Source organism: Telmatherina bonti, assembly GCF_933228915.1.
Source record: "Telmatherina bonti genome assembly, chromosome: 9".
Lineage (NCBI taxonomy): Eukaryota > Metazoa > Chordata > Actinopteri > Atheriniformes > Telmatherinidae > Telmatherina > Telmatherina bonti.
The window spans coordinates 1,612,188-1,628,897 of record NC_136627.1 but is presented as its reverse complement, the minus strand read 5'-3'; the positions used below and the strand labels follow the sequence as shown (position 1 = coordinate 1,628,897).

Below are 16,710 nucleotides of genomic sequence, written 5' to 3'. Positions count from 1 at the left end.
GAAGTTTAGATCTGGTACATTTCTTCACTTGGTCTGTGTACTGCATCGATACAATACAAATCTCTTTTTGATAAGTCCTTCATGTTTACATTCAATATCAAATCATTTTAACAATACAAGTAAAACCCCATCAAACCAGGAACAATTACCATTACAGCTCAGCACAGGTGGGAGTGGGAGCCGGTCGCCTGTGGTACAATGACATTTCTCAAAACACACATTGTAATGTCTGGATATAGTTGCATTGGAGACTAGTATCGATGAAATGTATTTATTTGCGAGGTTAGGTATTTTTTGTTTATAGCTTGAGCATTATGAAGCATTCGGATGACTCTAACCCTATTGACATTCTCCTTTGGTCCCACTGTACATCTATACTTCTTGGCACTATTACACTTCAGTCTGTTGCTGTGAGTCAGTGATAATAGTCGCTCCCTGATGGAGATCATCAATGTTTTCGCAATCACTGTCATGTTCTGAGTCCAGCCTGCAAAGAGCTGACATGTCAGAGGCTGCTGATGAGCCGAGTGACATGTGCATGTTCAGCCACAAAGAGTCAGCTATGTCCCCATTTACTGGCATTACTTCACTTGCTGGAGTGGTAGGCAGCTGGTGGGGAGGCAGGTATTGGCTGGGGTGAAAGTGTAGTCTTGCATGCTGATGGTTCATACTGGTAGAGTTGACAATGTCCTCCTTTGATATCTGACGGGTGGCAAATAGTGGCTTATAGGGCTCCGGATAGTCCTCTCCTTTGGGCATTGGGGTTTGTGGCGGCTCTTTGTTCAGAAACTCCTCATTGTGGAGGGGATAGTCACTGTCAACATCACAGCCTCCCAGGTAGTAGTCTGATTCCAGGTCGTGGCCGCCTCCTCCAAGGCAAGGGGTTGAGCAGACACTGCCAGGACCTGTCTTGTAGCTCTGCACTTCTTCAGTGTCTAAAAGCTTTGTGCTTGGCATCCAGTCTGATGTGTCCCAGTGATAAGCTAGACAGTAAAAGGAGCATATGGTTAGCAACAATCTCAACAGTGAAAGCTTCAGGTCTCCATAGTCTCACTACTCTGTATAGCACAGGAGTCAAACTGTGACACCATTATCCTGCAGGCTCTTGTTTCTCTGCTCAACACAGCTGCCAGAAATAGAGCATTTTATGTGACAAAGAGTTAATTTACAGCAGATGTGATGCTATCCTAGATTGCAACCCTCAAGAATCAAAGTTTGACACCCCTGCTCTACAGTATAGAGATGTTGAGAAGACATGCGTTCATAAAACATCAGGAAATGTAGACACATCACAAAACACAAGGCAGGCAGGTTCGGTGAGAAACCTAAATTCCATACGTTTATACCAGACAAAAAGATCTTCTTTTAGCCTCTAAACTGCTGGAATGAAGCTTTTGAGGGATAACCTGCACAGAAAACATTTTAAGAGTGTGGAAGGGTGTATGACATGCAAAACAGGCTCTATGAAGACAATGGACCAATCACAGTTTAAGGAAGGAAAAAAAACAGAAAGTTGACTTTATTTCTAGGAATTCATCTGATCAGGTAGTTTTCCAGTGCAGTCTCACTGCAGACCGAACAATCAAGATAGTTGACATCTCAGAAGAGATGATTTATTAACTTATTTAGTCATTTCTGGGAATATCCCTGCTCTCCCGACTTCTGAGACTTTTTGAGTCTTTGTCTTGTTCTCATCCCCTCAATCACCAACTCTGGTCATTAAGGGCCAGTTTCCTGCAGACATTCGGCACACATGTCTCCCAACCCAAGACGAGCAAAAAAGTCAATTAAGCACCTGTTACCGTGGCAACGGGGTGTCCGCCATCTTGGCGTTTATGCCCTTTTATCACTTTAAGTGCATTGTATTTGAACGAACTAGTCACATCGATGCGACCGGCTTCGAATCTCCAGAAAGCTTCGCGACAAGATGGGGACCAAAAGTTAGTCAGATCTTTCCAATTGGACAAAGCATGTTACCGTGGCAACTGATGGAAAAAGCTTTCTCGCCATGAAATACGGTTCACTCATATCTTTGCAGAAATACATGATCTGCACCAAATTGATTAATTCATTCAGACATCCCTAGAAAATGGTGTGAGCACCATGTAGGGAACAGTGTGGACATTTGGGCTCAGCCACCATCTACCACAAGTTGTTGCCATGACAATGCAACTACTGTGTCACAGACATGTTTTAATATAAATTAGAAAATTAAAATGATCTAAAAAAAACAAAAACAAAAACTAACGTATTTATATTATCCTTAGATATACGAAAGTGAGAAGATGCATGAACCAGGTCCAAAGCCCACCAGTAGGCAGGACTGGAAACCAACTGCATCGACATTTCCACTACAAAACATCAACAATACATAGACAGCTGACTATGGAGCAACTCAGGAGAACTGAGTTCAGTGTTTTCCTTTCCTGTATAATACCAGTTAAACCAGTGAAACCAGTCACTTTTGTCAACATTTTATTGCAGTTTCACAGTAAAACAGTTTTTCTTTTCCAAGTGAAAAAAAAATAACAAGATAAATAAAATATTTACAATGTGCACCACTGTCCAGGTTAGCTTACCATCACCTGGTATAAAGTTCTTCCCCTGCAGAGGCTGGAGGTGTTCTGCAGACTGCAGCTTTGTTACTGCTGCTGGGAATACCTGGGACAGATGGACACCAGGTTCCAGATACTCCAGGAGTTTCCTGATCAGGATGGAGCTACGCCGGGTTCCAGATACTCCAGGAGTTTCCTGATCAGGACGGAGCTACGCCGGGTTCCAGATACAAGTTTCCAGGACGGAGCTATGCCAGGTTCCAGATACTCCAGGAGTTTCCAGGATGGAGCTACGCCGGGTTCCAGATACTCCAGGAGTTTCCAGGACGGAGCTACGCTGGGTTCCAGATACTCCAGGAGTTTCCTGATCAGGATGGAGCTACGCCGGGTTCCAGATACTCCAGGAGTTTCCTGATCAGGACGGAGCTACGCCGGGTTCCAGATACTCCACCTTCTTCTCCACTTTTGCTTGTTTATGTACAATCCTCATCACAACACCACCTTAACAAGATAGCTTCATCATTCACAATGAACGGCGGCTCATCGTGGACATGGATGTTCGGAACGGGGAATTTGACCCTTCTGGGTCCTTCTTTTCCATGTGAAGCAGAGAGGATGAAGCACACTCTCAAAAATAGAGGTACAAGATAAGGACATTTCTGTACCTATAGGTACATTTTAAAGAAACGTTCTCTCAAAAGTACAATACTGGTCTTTAAGAGATCAGAAGCACACCTTCAGAGTACGAAAAAGGGTTCACAGTGACATAAAGTACAAATTTGTACCATTTTGACCATCAGGGTACCTGCAGCATTGAAAAATGTAATGTTAATGGCTGTAATGTTACAAACTGGAGCAGAGTTGAGTGATGACAGTAGTACTACTTAACAGTCATTTACTACACCTGACAATGAAGGTCAGATGCTGCAAACTAAGTGTATGGCTGGTCAGTATTTTGAGTTTTTGAAGATTATTTCTAGATTAAAGATAAGATAATATTGCTAAGTTCCATGGACCAGGCCTAATGCTGTGGAAAACGTAAAAAAACATAACATGAAAAGGTGAGGTTGAACTTGATAAGGTACAAAAATAGACCAGAACTGAAGGGTACAGAAATGTCTCTCAAAAGAGTACACCCCCAGCGACACGCATTTGTACCTTTTTAGGTACAAGCTGGTACCTCTATTTTTGAGTGTGCAGATATTTGGGGAAAGATACAAAACTTCTTCCACTAAAACATCTGATTTAGGTTAAAAAAGTCAAAGGACCAAACAGATAACAGAAGCTGAGTGCATCTCATCACTTTTCATGGCAAAAATCAGGTTGAAGACGATCAATATAAATGTATTTTTATAAAAGGTAAAGAATTTGCCCTTTTACTGCTTTTCCATCTTGTTAGATTTCATTCTGAGCCTTAAATTCCCTCCAGGCTTATTTTACAGGTTTATACTTTGTAGGGCAGATTTGGTGAGCTGCGGCAGGCTGCTTTTTTTGTTGCATGTAGGGTCACTGGTTGAACTGGACGGCTTATATTGGACACTGGAAAAGGACTTAGTGACTGGACCTTGGCTGGACGGCTTATATTGGACACTGGAATTAACTTAGTGACTGGAACTTGGCTGGACGGCTTATATTGGACACTGGAAAATAACTTAGTGACTGGAACTTGGCAGGACGCCTTATATTGGACACTGGAAAAGAACTTAGTGACTGGACCTTGGCTGGACGGCTTATATTGGACACTGGAAAATAACTTAGTGACTGGACCTTGGCTGGACGGCTTATATTGGACACTGGAAAATAACTTAGTGACTGGACCTTGGCTGGACACCTTATATTGGACACTGGAAAATAACTTAGTGACTGGAACTTGGCAGGACACCTTATATTGGACACTGGAAAAGAACTTAGTGACTGGACGGCTTATATTGGACACTGGAAAAGAACTTAGTGACTGGACCTTGGCTGGACGGCTTATATTGGACACTGGAAAAGAACTTAGTGACTGGACCTTGGCTGGACGACTTATATTGGACACTGGAAAAGAACTTAGTGACTGGAACTTGGCAGGACGCCTTATATTGGACACTGGAAAAGAACTTAGTGACTGGACCTTGGCTGGACGGTTTATATTGGACACTGGAAAAGAACTTAGTGACTGGACCTTGGCTGGACGGCTTATATTGGACACTGGAAAATAACTTAGTGACTGGACCTTGGCTGGACGGCTTATATTGGACACTGGAAAATAACTTAGTGACTGGACCTTGGCTGGACGACTTATATTGGACACTGGAAAAGAACTTAGTGACTGGAACTTGGCAGGACGCCTTATATTGGACACTGGAAAAGAACTTAGTGACTGGACCTTGGCTGGACGGTTTATATTGGACACTGGAAAAGAACTTTGTGACTGGACCTTGGCTGGACGCCTTATATTGGACACTGGAAAATAACTTAGTGACTGAGGAACTCAGCACACAAAAGAGCCATTTACAGTGTCTATAGCAAGTATGCTGTGGATATCATGAATCCAAGGCTGGCTTTCCACACATTACACTCAACTGAGCATGTATGTCCTCCATTATTTTCTATTCATGGGTTTCACTGATGTCATGGATATTTAGCGGCCGCCATCTTTAGGGCCTAGCACCATCAACTGTCCGAGGAAAATATGGTAATCGCACGTTTATCTCCAAGAGAAAAACAGTGTTATTTTTAAAAAAAATCTGTATCTTAGGTTTTGTGTCTTTTACCAGTCAGTTACTAACTCTTCTAAAATCAGCCCAACATTTACCAAATTTGTCTTTTTGCCGACATTTTCATTTATTTAATTCATAATCCACCCACCTACACTGGCCAATCCCTGAAGGCATATGTTCTGCCCTGAGTTTATTTTTATAATGTGACCAAGTGTTCTGCTGAAGGTTATTATGTTGGGATTATTTACTAAAAAGGAAAAAGCTAATTGTGAGACTTTTATTTTGTAATGTGAGGAAAAGGAAGTTGAAGTTAGAGTTGTGGAGTTTTATTTTGACATCTGTTAGAAACCAGGAAGTAGGAAGTAAGAAAAGCTCTGAATAGGAAAGATCATGGCTGCATCTGTTTTACTTCAAGGAATCCAAAGCCATCCTTTGTGTTAATCCTTCAGAAAGCAATGGCTGTAAGTACCAGAAGTTGTGTACATCCCTCAAAGTTGATAAGAATGTTTTGTTCAGGCTGTATTAAATTTCATCTGTAAGTTTGTGTAACTTCAGGTAACTGTAATGCATACTTTTCTGATACAAAGATATTGTTTATCTTATCCTATCAACATAAGCATTTATATATACCCGTTACTTACCTGTTTCAGTAAGATAAGACTTTAGTAAGAGTATTTTTTTGTATCTCTTTTAGTTTCACTCCAATTCAATGCTGTCACCATGATGCAATTTGTGTGTGCATAAGGAGAATAAAGGAGCAAGTTCGCTCGCTATCCTGGCTCATGAAAAGGAGTTTGGCTGGCTGTTTATCTATGTTCACGCTTTGGAAGTTCACATAGTGTAAGTAAGTAAGTAAAGTAAGTAAAGTTTATTTATAAAGAGCTTTTCACAGATAAAAATCACAAACTGCTGTACATAAAAATGGGTACAATAACACAATCAGCAACAATCAGCAAAAATTAAAATCATCAAAAAATGTCACAAGCAAAATTACCAAAATGCGTGAAAACAGACAGGTAGCAGACGCGCTGCCTAGCACTGGCGCCATCTTTGAGCTCCCCAGGAGCTAACAGTACAGCATATAAGAGTACCGCCGCTCGCTGCTACTTTACATCAGGATGGGTAACGGATGCCAAACTTCACCATCTGATGGACAAACATCTTTTCTTCATCACAGGAAAGGTACGTCTTCATTCACTATTTTGCTAGCTTAATATGTGGTTAAAACTGGGAAAGTTACGTTTGCTATCTCCTTTTGTCTCGCTGTGTTTACAAGCGCCTTAGTTTGCTGTGCGAAAAAAACAACCATAAAAGTAACGTGGCATTTATTTATTACTTCTTTAACTGTTTTGTTATAATTAATGTCGAAATACCCAAATAATCTATAATACCCTGATTATCTGACACTGAACATAATCAAAAGCCGGTATTCTCGCTGGAACACTAAACTTACAGTTTCTTCTTGTGTTTGTGTGGCTGTGTTGTAAACTTCAGGTAAAACATTGACAGAGTCTGAGTCTGACCCCAGACGTCCCTGGATCACGGTGCAGGAGGACGGGACCGTAGTCACGGCTCACTGCAGGCTTGGGTTCTCATGTGGCAGCCTTCATGTAATCAGTGGTAGCTGCTGTTGAGGTGAGAAGCGGACAGGCCTGCATGCAGAAGCACTGTGCTACATTCAGCCGAGTAGCACATCTGTTCAGGGACTTCCACATGAAGAGCTAAACATCAGCTTTTCTCATAAAGAGCCCCACCAGACTGGAGCTCCTGGTCCTGACATCATACCATCTGATGAAGAGTGCCAGAGATTTCTGGACATGCTACATGACAGCGAGAAGCAGGAGTCCAAGCCCAAAAGAAGTGCGATCCTGTCTGTTTCAGAGGAACACTCTTACAGGTCAGACAGATCAGAACTTAAAGTGTCTCATTTCATCACCTTTGGGATGAACCTCTCTTTCAGGTTCATCCCGAAGGTGATGCAGCTGGACCTGTCCACTCCTCTGTCCAACTTGTTCTCAAGCTCCCGGCTTCAGATGGTCCTCCCTCCTGGTTGACAATCTTCATCTAACACAGCAGCAGGAATTTGAAACCTGAATTGGAACATTTCAAATTATTTGGAGTATTTAGCTGTAAATATTTAAAGGTAACATCATTTCAGTTTGGGAGAAATGGAACAAAAGTTTTATTTTTCATTTGGAAAGTTGTACTGTGGCTGCTTCATCAGTGTGCTTTAGAACTATATTCATGTGTCACTGTTTGTTTCCAGTGTGATGGTTGAGGAAGAGACCAGGGAGCAAAGTAAAGGTTTGGTTTGACCAGAGGAAGAGTCGCATCATCACTTTTTAGCATCTTTGATCAGAAGGATTTGCTATCCCCGTCCCTCCCAAGGTACATAGATAAGTTTGACAGGAGACCTCTGCACAGCTTCCAGTACATCTACTGAGAATGTAATGCCAGAGAACCATGCATTCAGCAGGATCCATTGAGTTTAAACTTTAGTTGGTCAAATTTTGATTCACATTTCGTATTACAATCTTTGTCAGATGGGGTCAGGTGTGCGAGGAGAGAGCAAGAGCAAGCTATGTTGCAGGACCACCACAAAAGCCTCCAAGTAAGGGTTTCAGGGTTCATCATCAACCCAGAATACCCCTGGATTGGAGCTTCACCAGATGGTTTGGTTTCCTGTGCTTGCCATGGTGATGGCGTTTCAGAACCAAGATGCCCCTTCAGGACCCGTCTGCTCCCTCAGCCAGAACCGCCAGGATCCATCTTTCTGTCTTGCCATGGGAGGGGATGGGGTTATGTCTCTGAAACCCGACCACAAGTACATGCACCAAGTGCATGTTGCAGAGGCAAGCTACTGCGACTTCATGGTTTGGACACTGCAGGAAGCTTTCACCCAGCGCATCTCGTATAATCCTGCCTTCTTCCACGATGCCTACAGCAAAGTGGTGGAATTTATCAAGAGAGGGGCGCTACCAGAGCTGCTGGGAAAATGCTACACAGCTCCTCGCCTCAGTTCCACAACCACTGAACCGGGATGCAGTCACGATCAACCGGCAGACTGAGATTCCATCGTCTGGAAGCTGCTGACAGAAGAACTTTCACAGATCCTGTCTTAAGCTGATCCTGGTGCCCAAGGCAATGTGTGGAGTGCAAAGAGCAGGTTCAGCAACAGTTTGCATGTTCAAAGTTTGTTTTTCATGTTATTTGTTTTCATTAGAACATATAAAATGCTCAAAGATTTATTTCACTGTGATCATTTCATTTATACAACTTTAGAATTTAAGTGTGTTGAACAAAGAGAGTACTGAATAATTTTCAGCATGTTTACTGACTAAACAAGCCATTACTTTGAAACATTTTTTAAACTAACAAATATTTAAGTTTCAAACAAGTAAACTCATCTCAATATTAAAACCCCAGCTGGCTAATTATATTTAAAGGTATCAGAGGAGCTAATGTTTTTCAATGTGTTTTTACAATCTCCAATATTGCTTTAAAAATTGTTTGAAAGTGCAAACAAGCTAAATCAACTGGCAGGAGGGATAATTTGATCACTAAAAGATGCTAAAAATAACTGGGTTCACTTTTTATCTGACTTATAATGGCTCTTTGGAAGAAGTCTAGTATTGCCTACATATATGTGAAAATAAATGATTATTCTGCTCGTCTGTCCTTAAATGAAACATTTATTATTGGCTATTATCAAATTTGTTGCTTTTATATTTAGGAAGATACAGGTAAATGTAAAATTTCTATCAAATAAAACATGAAATATTTCTTTTTTAAATACAACTTTTATTAAACCTTTTTGTTGAAACAAATTATAAACAAATAAACCAAGCAGAGAGAATTACTGTAAACAGCAGAGACGGGAAGTGAGAAGAGAGGCCTCACTCTGTCAAGATTTATTACTCAATGAAAAACTGACAACTTAAAAACACGGTGCCCATTTAAAAGTCGATTAATCAGTAATAAATTGACTAATGGCTGAAGCCAAAAAGAGCATCACGTTCCTGCACACACATTACTCTGACGGGACAACAGATGGACAGATGTTGTACAGAGAACAGCACTCTGACTATCTCATCCAGCGATGTGAGCTTTCCTGCAGTTGATGTCTGCCACAGAGAAATGGGTATTTGAAGAATTGTGTACTTGTTCCTCACGAGACCAATGACCCGTTCAACGTGGATCCGAACAGCTGCAAGTCCCCTGGAATCCTAAAGTTGGGTAGGATGCAGTTGCTGTTTCCCCTTAGTAAAGGCAGGTATTTTAAGGTAAGCACCATGCAACCAGACTGCATCTCTTACGGTGAAGCCTCTGTCTGCCAGGACCACATCGCCAGGGGACAGATGTTCCAGGTAGCCAGAGTTTTCAGTCATGTACTTGTCACTGGTTCGCCCTCCCCAACCACTAGACACCAAAGATATGACTCCTTGTGGGGTAATTATTAGGTACTTTGCCGAATTGTGATGTTTGTATTGTGAATAGGTCTGTGCTCCGGCTCTCATGTTTTTAGGTCTTTCAATATAAATGTCAAAACAATCGATTATGGACGTACAGTTTCAGAAGTTACTGGACCTAAAGCACATTGGTAGACTCATCTGAATCTGCTCTTTTGGGGGCCATTCTATTAATCTGGACAATCTATCATGTAAAACATCTAATGTACTGTTAAAAACACGGCTCACAGTTGGCTTGGACACATTAAACATATAAGACAAGAAAAGAAATGAAGCGGCATGTTCGTCTCATTCTCATAAGCGTCATAATGAAGCTTTGAAAGGGAGACAGTCCATGTCCAACTTGGAGGAATCCCGAAGCAAAGCTGAAACAACCATAAGTTTGGCATGAGATGGAAGGCCAGTTAAGTCCTGCACCTTGTCATCATTGTTTACAAAGGCTTCCTGGCTGAAGGAGAACTGGCTGACCTTTTGTCTTAGCTGACAAACTTCTGCTCTCAGTGCTCGGCACTCTTCTGTCAGTCTCTTCACAGTGGCCTGGCAGGCTGCACCGGTGCATGGTGTCCTCAGTCAACATGGTTTCCTTGCAGTAGCGGTGGTCGGTGGCCTCACCTGGATCCTCTTCAGTCATGTCCTCATGGTCGGTGTGAGGATCACTAATGATGCCACTGGCAGCCACCATCCCAACATCTTGTACTGCACCTAGTTTCCGTTTGAGTGCTTGTGTTTGCTCAAACTTCCTGTAAGCGTACAGTTTCTTTTGCGGTTGCTCAGGTGTAACGAAGGCAAACAAGCTTGGAACATAATCAGGGTGAAGGGGTTGTCACTCTTTTTACCTGCAGCAGTACAGTAGATACAAAAACAAGTTAGAACAATAATTGTAATTACTAACTAACTTGTAATTGACTGGGTCGATAATAATTTAATATCAATATTTTAAACTAATTGTGTTCACTGATCGCAACTTCTTAATATTGAACATCAAGATTGTTAGCATGCTAACACTAAGCTACATATGTACTCACCTGAAATAAAGTGTTCAGCGCAAAGCCATGAATGTTTAGTGGGAGTCCAGTGATCCCGTCTTCTGGCAGCAATCCACCTCTGTCTTCGTTCGTTTTCTTTAGGCATGTTGTAAAACGTAAGTCCTGTTTGTTTTCCCTTGGCGTTATCGCAACCGACCACATAGCATATAGATGGCATGATTACACTGTACTTCCGGTCTCAGGACGGTCCTAAAGATGGCGCCGCTGAAACGCAGTAACGTCACATGAAACCCATGAATATCCCATAGAACAGGGGTATTCAACTGGTCCATCAGTCTGCTTGGACTGGCCCAGCACTCATCTACTCATAAATAGTCAAATAATTCAAGAACAGTGACCAAACTGTGAGCACACCACTCAGGGATATTTTGGGACACTATATAGTTCTGCTGTTTACACTGTTGACAGAAGGCCAAAGACATCAGCTTCTCATAAAAACATTTCATTCAATGCTTTCTCCAGCAGTGATCATGTCCAAAATCTGGTCTGTTTTCAAGAGGCTGAAGACAGAAAACAGAAATCACAGGGGCAGTGTTGACTTGTCCAGTTGACACAAAACCACTTGTAAAGGACACAACTGTATGATAACCACTTCCCGAAGCTTTTATTTTGGTTTTATTCTTTGCACTATAAAGGCTTTTATTTTGCCACAGTTTTTGTAAACGTCTGGTTTTCTTATCATGTAAGCAGGACAATGACGGTAAAAACGGAGGGAATTTGCATCGTCTAAGTAATGGCTGTTGTACTGCAAGGCTTCGGATCTCTGACAATTAGGCGCCTAGCTGGAATGGGAAGAAGCTACTGCTTGGTTCTAACCATTTATGATTGTGTTCTCCAACAGCTTAACAAGCGTTTAAGTGCATTTCTCTTGTAACAGCTATGCCGTGATCAGAGCTACAAGCTGTAAGAAATCAAAGTCATGTTTCTAATAAGTTAGCATCTTGTTTGAAAAGGACTTTAATGATCCTGTGTCAAAATATTATGCTGATGAATAGATGTTTGTGTGTTTAATATCTAAAACAATAAGGCCTCACTTATGAAGGAAATAGCTCATATTATGTTTCTGTCATGCAGCTCTTAAGGTGTTTTCTGAAGGCTCAGGAGGATCACAAAATGGATCAACTTAAGTCCTGGAAACATCAGTAAGCTTCACCAGTGTCTGGCTGGGTTCGCTACTCCAGCGTCTGGCTGGGTTCGCTACTCCAGCGTCTGGCTGGGTTCGCTACTCCGCTGTCTGGTTGGGTTCGCTACTCCAGCGTATGGCTGGGTTCGCTACTCCAGCTACTTCAGTCCAATCCCACAGGGATTGGACTGAAGTAGTCATATGACGCATCACATGACCACTTCAGTCCAATCCCTGTGGGCGGTCCACATCACATGATCACTGTAGTCAAATCCCACATGATCACTGTAGTCTAATCCCTGTGGGCGGTCCGCATCACATGATATGGCTGTCTTAGGGGTCCAGTTACTGCATTCAGTAACTGGACTGCCCACAGGGATTGGACTGAAGTGGTCATGTGATGTGGACCGCCCACAGGGATTGGACTGCTGTGGTCATGTGATGCGGACCGCCCACAGTGATTGGACTGCAGTGGTCAAACATCTAGCAAAGCAGTGGAAAATGTAAAACTTAGAAGCTTTATAGTCATAAACAACGACAAAAACTTCTCCATTCTTGTCTCTACAGGGATTTTTTTTACTTTCTCCGCTTCCTATTGGCTGTTCTTGGTGTCAGTCATTGACTTACGATTAAAGTTGTCTTTTTAGAGGGTTTGGCTACAATTCCCCAATTTAACCCACATATTTAGGTTTTATGACCACGGATCATTTTGCTGCTGAATAAATACTAGCTTTACTGTCATTTTACGAAACTGTTTTTTTTATAAAAATCTGGAAGATTGATCAGGCTACACTCACTTAACTTATTCCTAGTATATATATTTCAACTAACCCATTAAAGTCACTTTTAGAGTTTTATCTCTGGTTTTAATATTATTTGCAATCTAGGACAATCATACTATCTTTAAACAAAGCCTGAAATGCTGGATTTAGGTTCACCCCCAACATTTTAGGCCTTGTCTCAAGCTAATATGAAAAACCTAGATTGTAGATAAACACACTACTACTCCTTTAAACAGGTTTCAAATACAGAAGTAAAGTCTGAACTCAGCTCTGCCCATAAACTTCCAACAACCATGGCAATGTAAAAGATGGAAGGATAGGACCAGGACATAGGACGACATGTGAAACAGACATCCTCATTATGGATATAAGGGCCATAAATGGCCATAAATGGGTTCTAAGTACCGTCCGTATGAAGGTAGGATTTTCCAGGTTTCATTCTAACACGTTACTTTACCTCAGTGTAAAAATTCAACTGGTTATGATACTCGGAGTTGTTACGATGTGGTCTTCTGACATATGAGCAATGATTCTTGTAACAAAGGTTGGTTCACTGTGAGCTTTCAACTAAAAGGCAAAGGTAAACCAAAATATTTACATGCATCTTCACAAACTCAAGCACTTAAAAACAGTGACTTTATAAATATACATATATTGTGAAGGACTTCATTAAAAATTGATCTAATTAATTACAGGCTTTGTAATTATTTATTCTCGATTAATTGGATTTTAACCACAAAATCAACATTTTCTTTCTTTAAATGGATTTTCAGGGCTGATTAAATCAAATAATAGTAGAAGAGATTAATATAATAAACTCAAACTGTATTAATGTCTGGAAAATTGATTTAACTTTGAAACAGTAAAAATGAAATCGAAAAAAATCCTGGCTAAAACTGTACAGACCCAAAGTTAAAGTGTATTTTATATACTTCAACTATCAGCCACAGCTCCACGTATTCTCTAATTAAGAGTCCCACAGATTAGGGATTATATATATATATATATATATATATATATATATATATATATATATATATATATATATATATATATATATATATATATATATATATGTCATTGCATGTATGTATGTATGTATGTATATAAAATCTGGTGGTATGGAGGACTCTTGGTGAATAACAATAAAGGATGGTGTAGTTTTCTCTTCTCTGTTAGCAGCAGGAGGTGATCACCTCGCTGCATGATCAGAGACATTCAATATTAATGTTTTTTTTAATATGGATGAAAACATTTATAAAGTTAAAATAACTTCAACATGTTGTGGACTCTTAATATAAATTTGGTAATATATATATATATATATATATATATATATATATATATATATATATATATATATATATACACAAAATTGACATATATGGTTGTGTGTGTGTGTGTGTGTGTGTGTGTGTGTGTGTGAGAGAGAGAGAGAGAGAGAGCTATGTAGTGCACAAGTGTAGTGGGTTGGTGGTCACCTTTGTTGTAGCTTTCACTTTGATCCATAACTAACACTGTCAGATGGAAAAACAAGAAAACAGCTGCTTTTAGCATTGGGTCATCAGGCCTCGTCTTTTAAATATTGTTAGGATAAAATAAATGAGCAGATTGTGTTTCTGTACAAATAGCAGCAATACATTCTTGATTAAACAGAACTGAGGTTTAGTGTTTTATCCTACAGATCAGTTCTTCCTAAAACAAACAAACAAGTTACTTTAGTATCTTTGAATCCTGTGAAACACCATTTCTATGAACCCTGGGGGTGTTTTCATCTTTGCTCACCAGGGGAAAGTTTCATTAAACCTAAGACTAAACTCTAGGAATGTAACGTTCCAGCTGAAAAGCGACGTAAACTGAGTAAAGACAAACTAATGCAGGGCCACGGCTAAACAACAAGCTGACATGGTGACTAAACATGGAGTTTACAGAAATTTCAACCTACAGGGTATTAAAAAATCCAAGAGACACTATTAAACTTCTCATTGGAGTCTAAATGCCTTCACCTGTCCAAGATGTCCTCTGAGCTGAGTTCAGGCTTGCTTTGGGTTATCTGGACTTTGAGTGAACTCAGCGAACATGCACATGCTGGCTACCTGCTAAACTAACTTACTACCACCAACTGTCAACTGAGTAATGTGGAGACTCAAAGATGCAGAGGAAAAAATTATATCTTCCAGGCTCCTGGCCAAGTGAAACACATTGTGTTTGTCTTTAAGGTTTAGCCTGGCTAACCCCAAATCCTGAGGAAGAGCAACAGAAAAAACACAAGAACACGAGACATGGTACCTTCACTTTCAATTGTGTCGACTGCATCATTGACCAGTCGGATGACAGTCACAATGGAGGCTTGTGGAGGGAAACAAAAAGATAAACTTTTAAAATACAGGCAGTCAAAGTGAAAAATGCATGTTGCTGTTCAGGATTTCCCTCACATGTGTGACAGAAACACACTACTGTTGACAGAAACAATGACCTGCTCCAACCTCAAGGTGAATGGGATTCTGAGGGCAAATTTTGCACAAAATATTTTGTCACATATAGCAATATAGTTTTGTTTAAAATGAGTATATAAACAAGTAAAAAGGCAACAATGGATTTGAAAACTACGTGAAACATAAATATGAAAAATACTAGCACATGTTTCACCATTCATTCATTCATCATCCTGACCATCAAATCCCAAAAAAGGGTGGCGGGAAGCTGCAGCCTATCCCAGCAGTGTGTGAGCCAAAGGTGGGGTACACCCTGGACAGCTCGCCAGGCCATCGCAGGGACACCATGTTTTTTTATTATGTTAGAGGGAACTGTCCAATATGACAATAGTGGTCAACTTTCCAAATCAAATATAATGAATAAGATATAATATATATAAGATAATCTATAAATCCAATATAATGAAAAAGACATAAAAGCAGCTTGACATCAGAAAAAGAAAAACCACTGTAAGGCTGGGATGTTTGAGGGTTGTTGATAAAAAGGAAATGGTCCTCCTGGACGAGGGTTGAAAATTCTCACTGTCTGCAGGACAAGCTGATTCTCACCAAACAGCCTTTCTTCTAAAGTTGCTCTACTGCTACAAACCAAGATGAAAGAATTCTTTTACATACATGAAGAAAAGTTTGCAATACTGTCAAGCTGTGTATTTTAGCCAAATAACATGAGTGGTGCTTTTCCCAGCCAGTTTTATTGCCTTGGCCAAATCTGGAAACAGTTGACTACACCTAAACAAAATGGATTTCAGATTTTATACATATACATATACATATATATATACATATACATATATATATATATATATATATATATATATATATATATACACATACATATATATATATATATATATATATATATATATATATATATATATACATACATACATACATACATATATATACATACATACATACATACATACATACATACATACATACATACATACATACATACATACATACATACATACATATATATATATATATATATATATATATATATATATATATATATATATATATATATATATATATATACATATATATATATATATATTTTTTTTTTATTTTTTTTTTTCTCAGTTTCAACTAGAATTGATTATAATTCAAGATTTAACAAAATAAAAGAGGTGTGGCCAAACACATGGTGCCATGTATATACAAGTATAAAAGATAAGACTACGGACATATATTGACAGAGAAGACCTTGCTTTTGGGAAAAATAACTATTATTTCTACATCCCAAAGATGGCATAGCCCTTAGATTCAGGGGAATTAATGGGATTTTGAAGAGAAAGTGGAAGATTATTTTCAAAGTATTTTGCTGGAAGGTCCATTGTTGTGACAGATGGAAAATTCCACACATTATTAATGTACAACATGAAGATCATCACATAATAGTGACCATAGAGCTAAACAGTTCACAGAACTGAAACGCCACTTGCGAAAGTTTCCAACACTTTGTATCCCAAAAGGTGAAAAACGTTGCTGTCCAGTCAAATGATTGACACATTTTTGTCATAAGCTGCATTTCC

The 16,710-nt window shown here is 39.8% G+C and overlaps 1 protein-coding gene across 1 annotated transcript in view; it reads right to left on the bottom strand.

Moving 5' to 3' along the window:
• Positions 1–390: 390 nt before the first annotated feature.
• fat3a (FAT atypical cadherin 3a) overlaps positions 391–16,710 on the bottom strand; it is a gene marked incomplete at both ends in the record, with an annotated part of 121,436 nt that continues 105,116 nt past the window's right edge. Inside the window, 3 exons of the mRNA XM_079246235.1 lie at positions 391–983; positions 14,159–14,194; positions 14,967–15,026. Of these exons, the coding sequence (XP_079102361.1) occupies positions 391–983; positions 14,159–14,194; positions 14,967–15,026 (689 nt within the window). The remainder of the gene's footprint in view (positions 984–14,158; positions 14,195–14,966; positions 15,027–16,710) is intronic.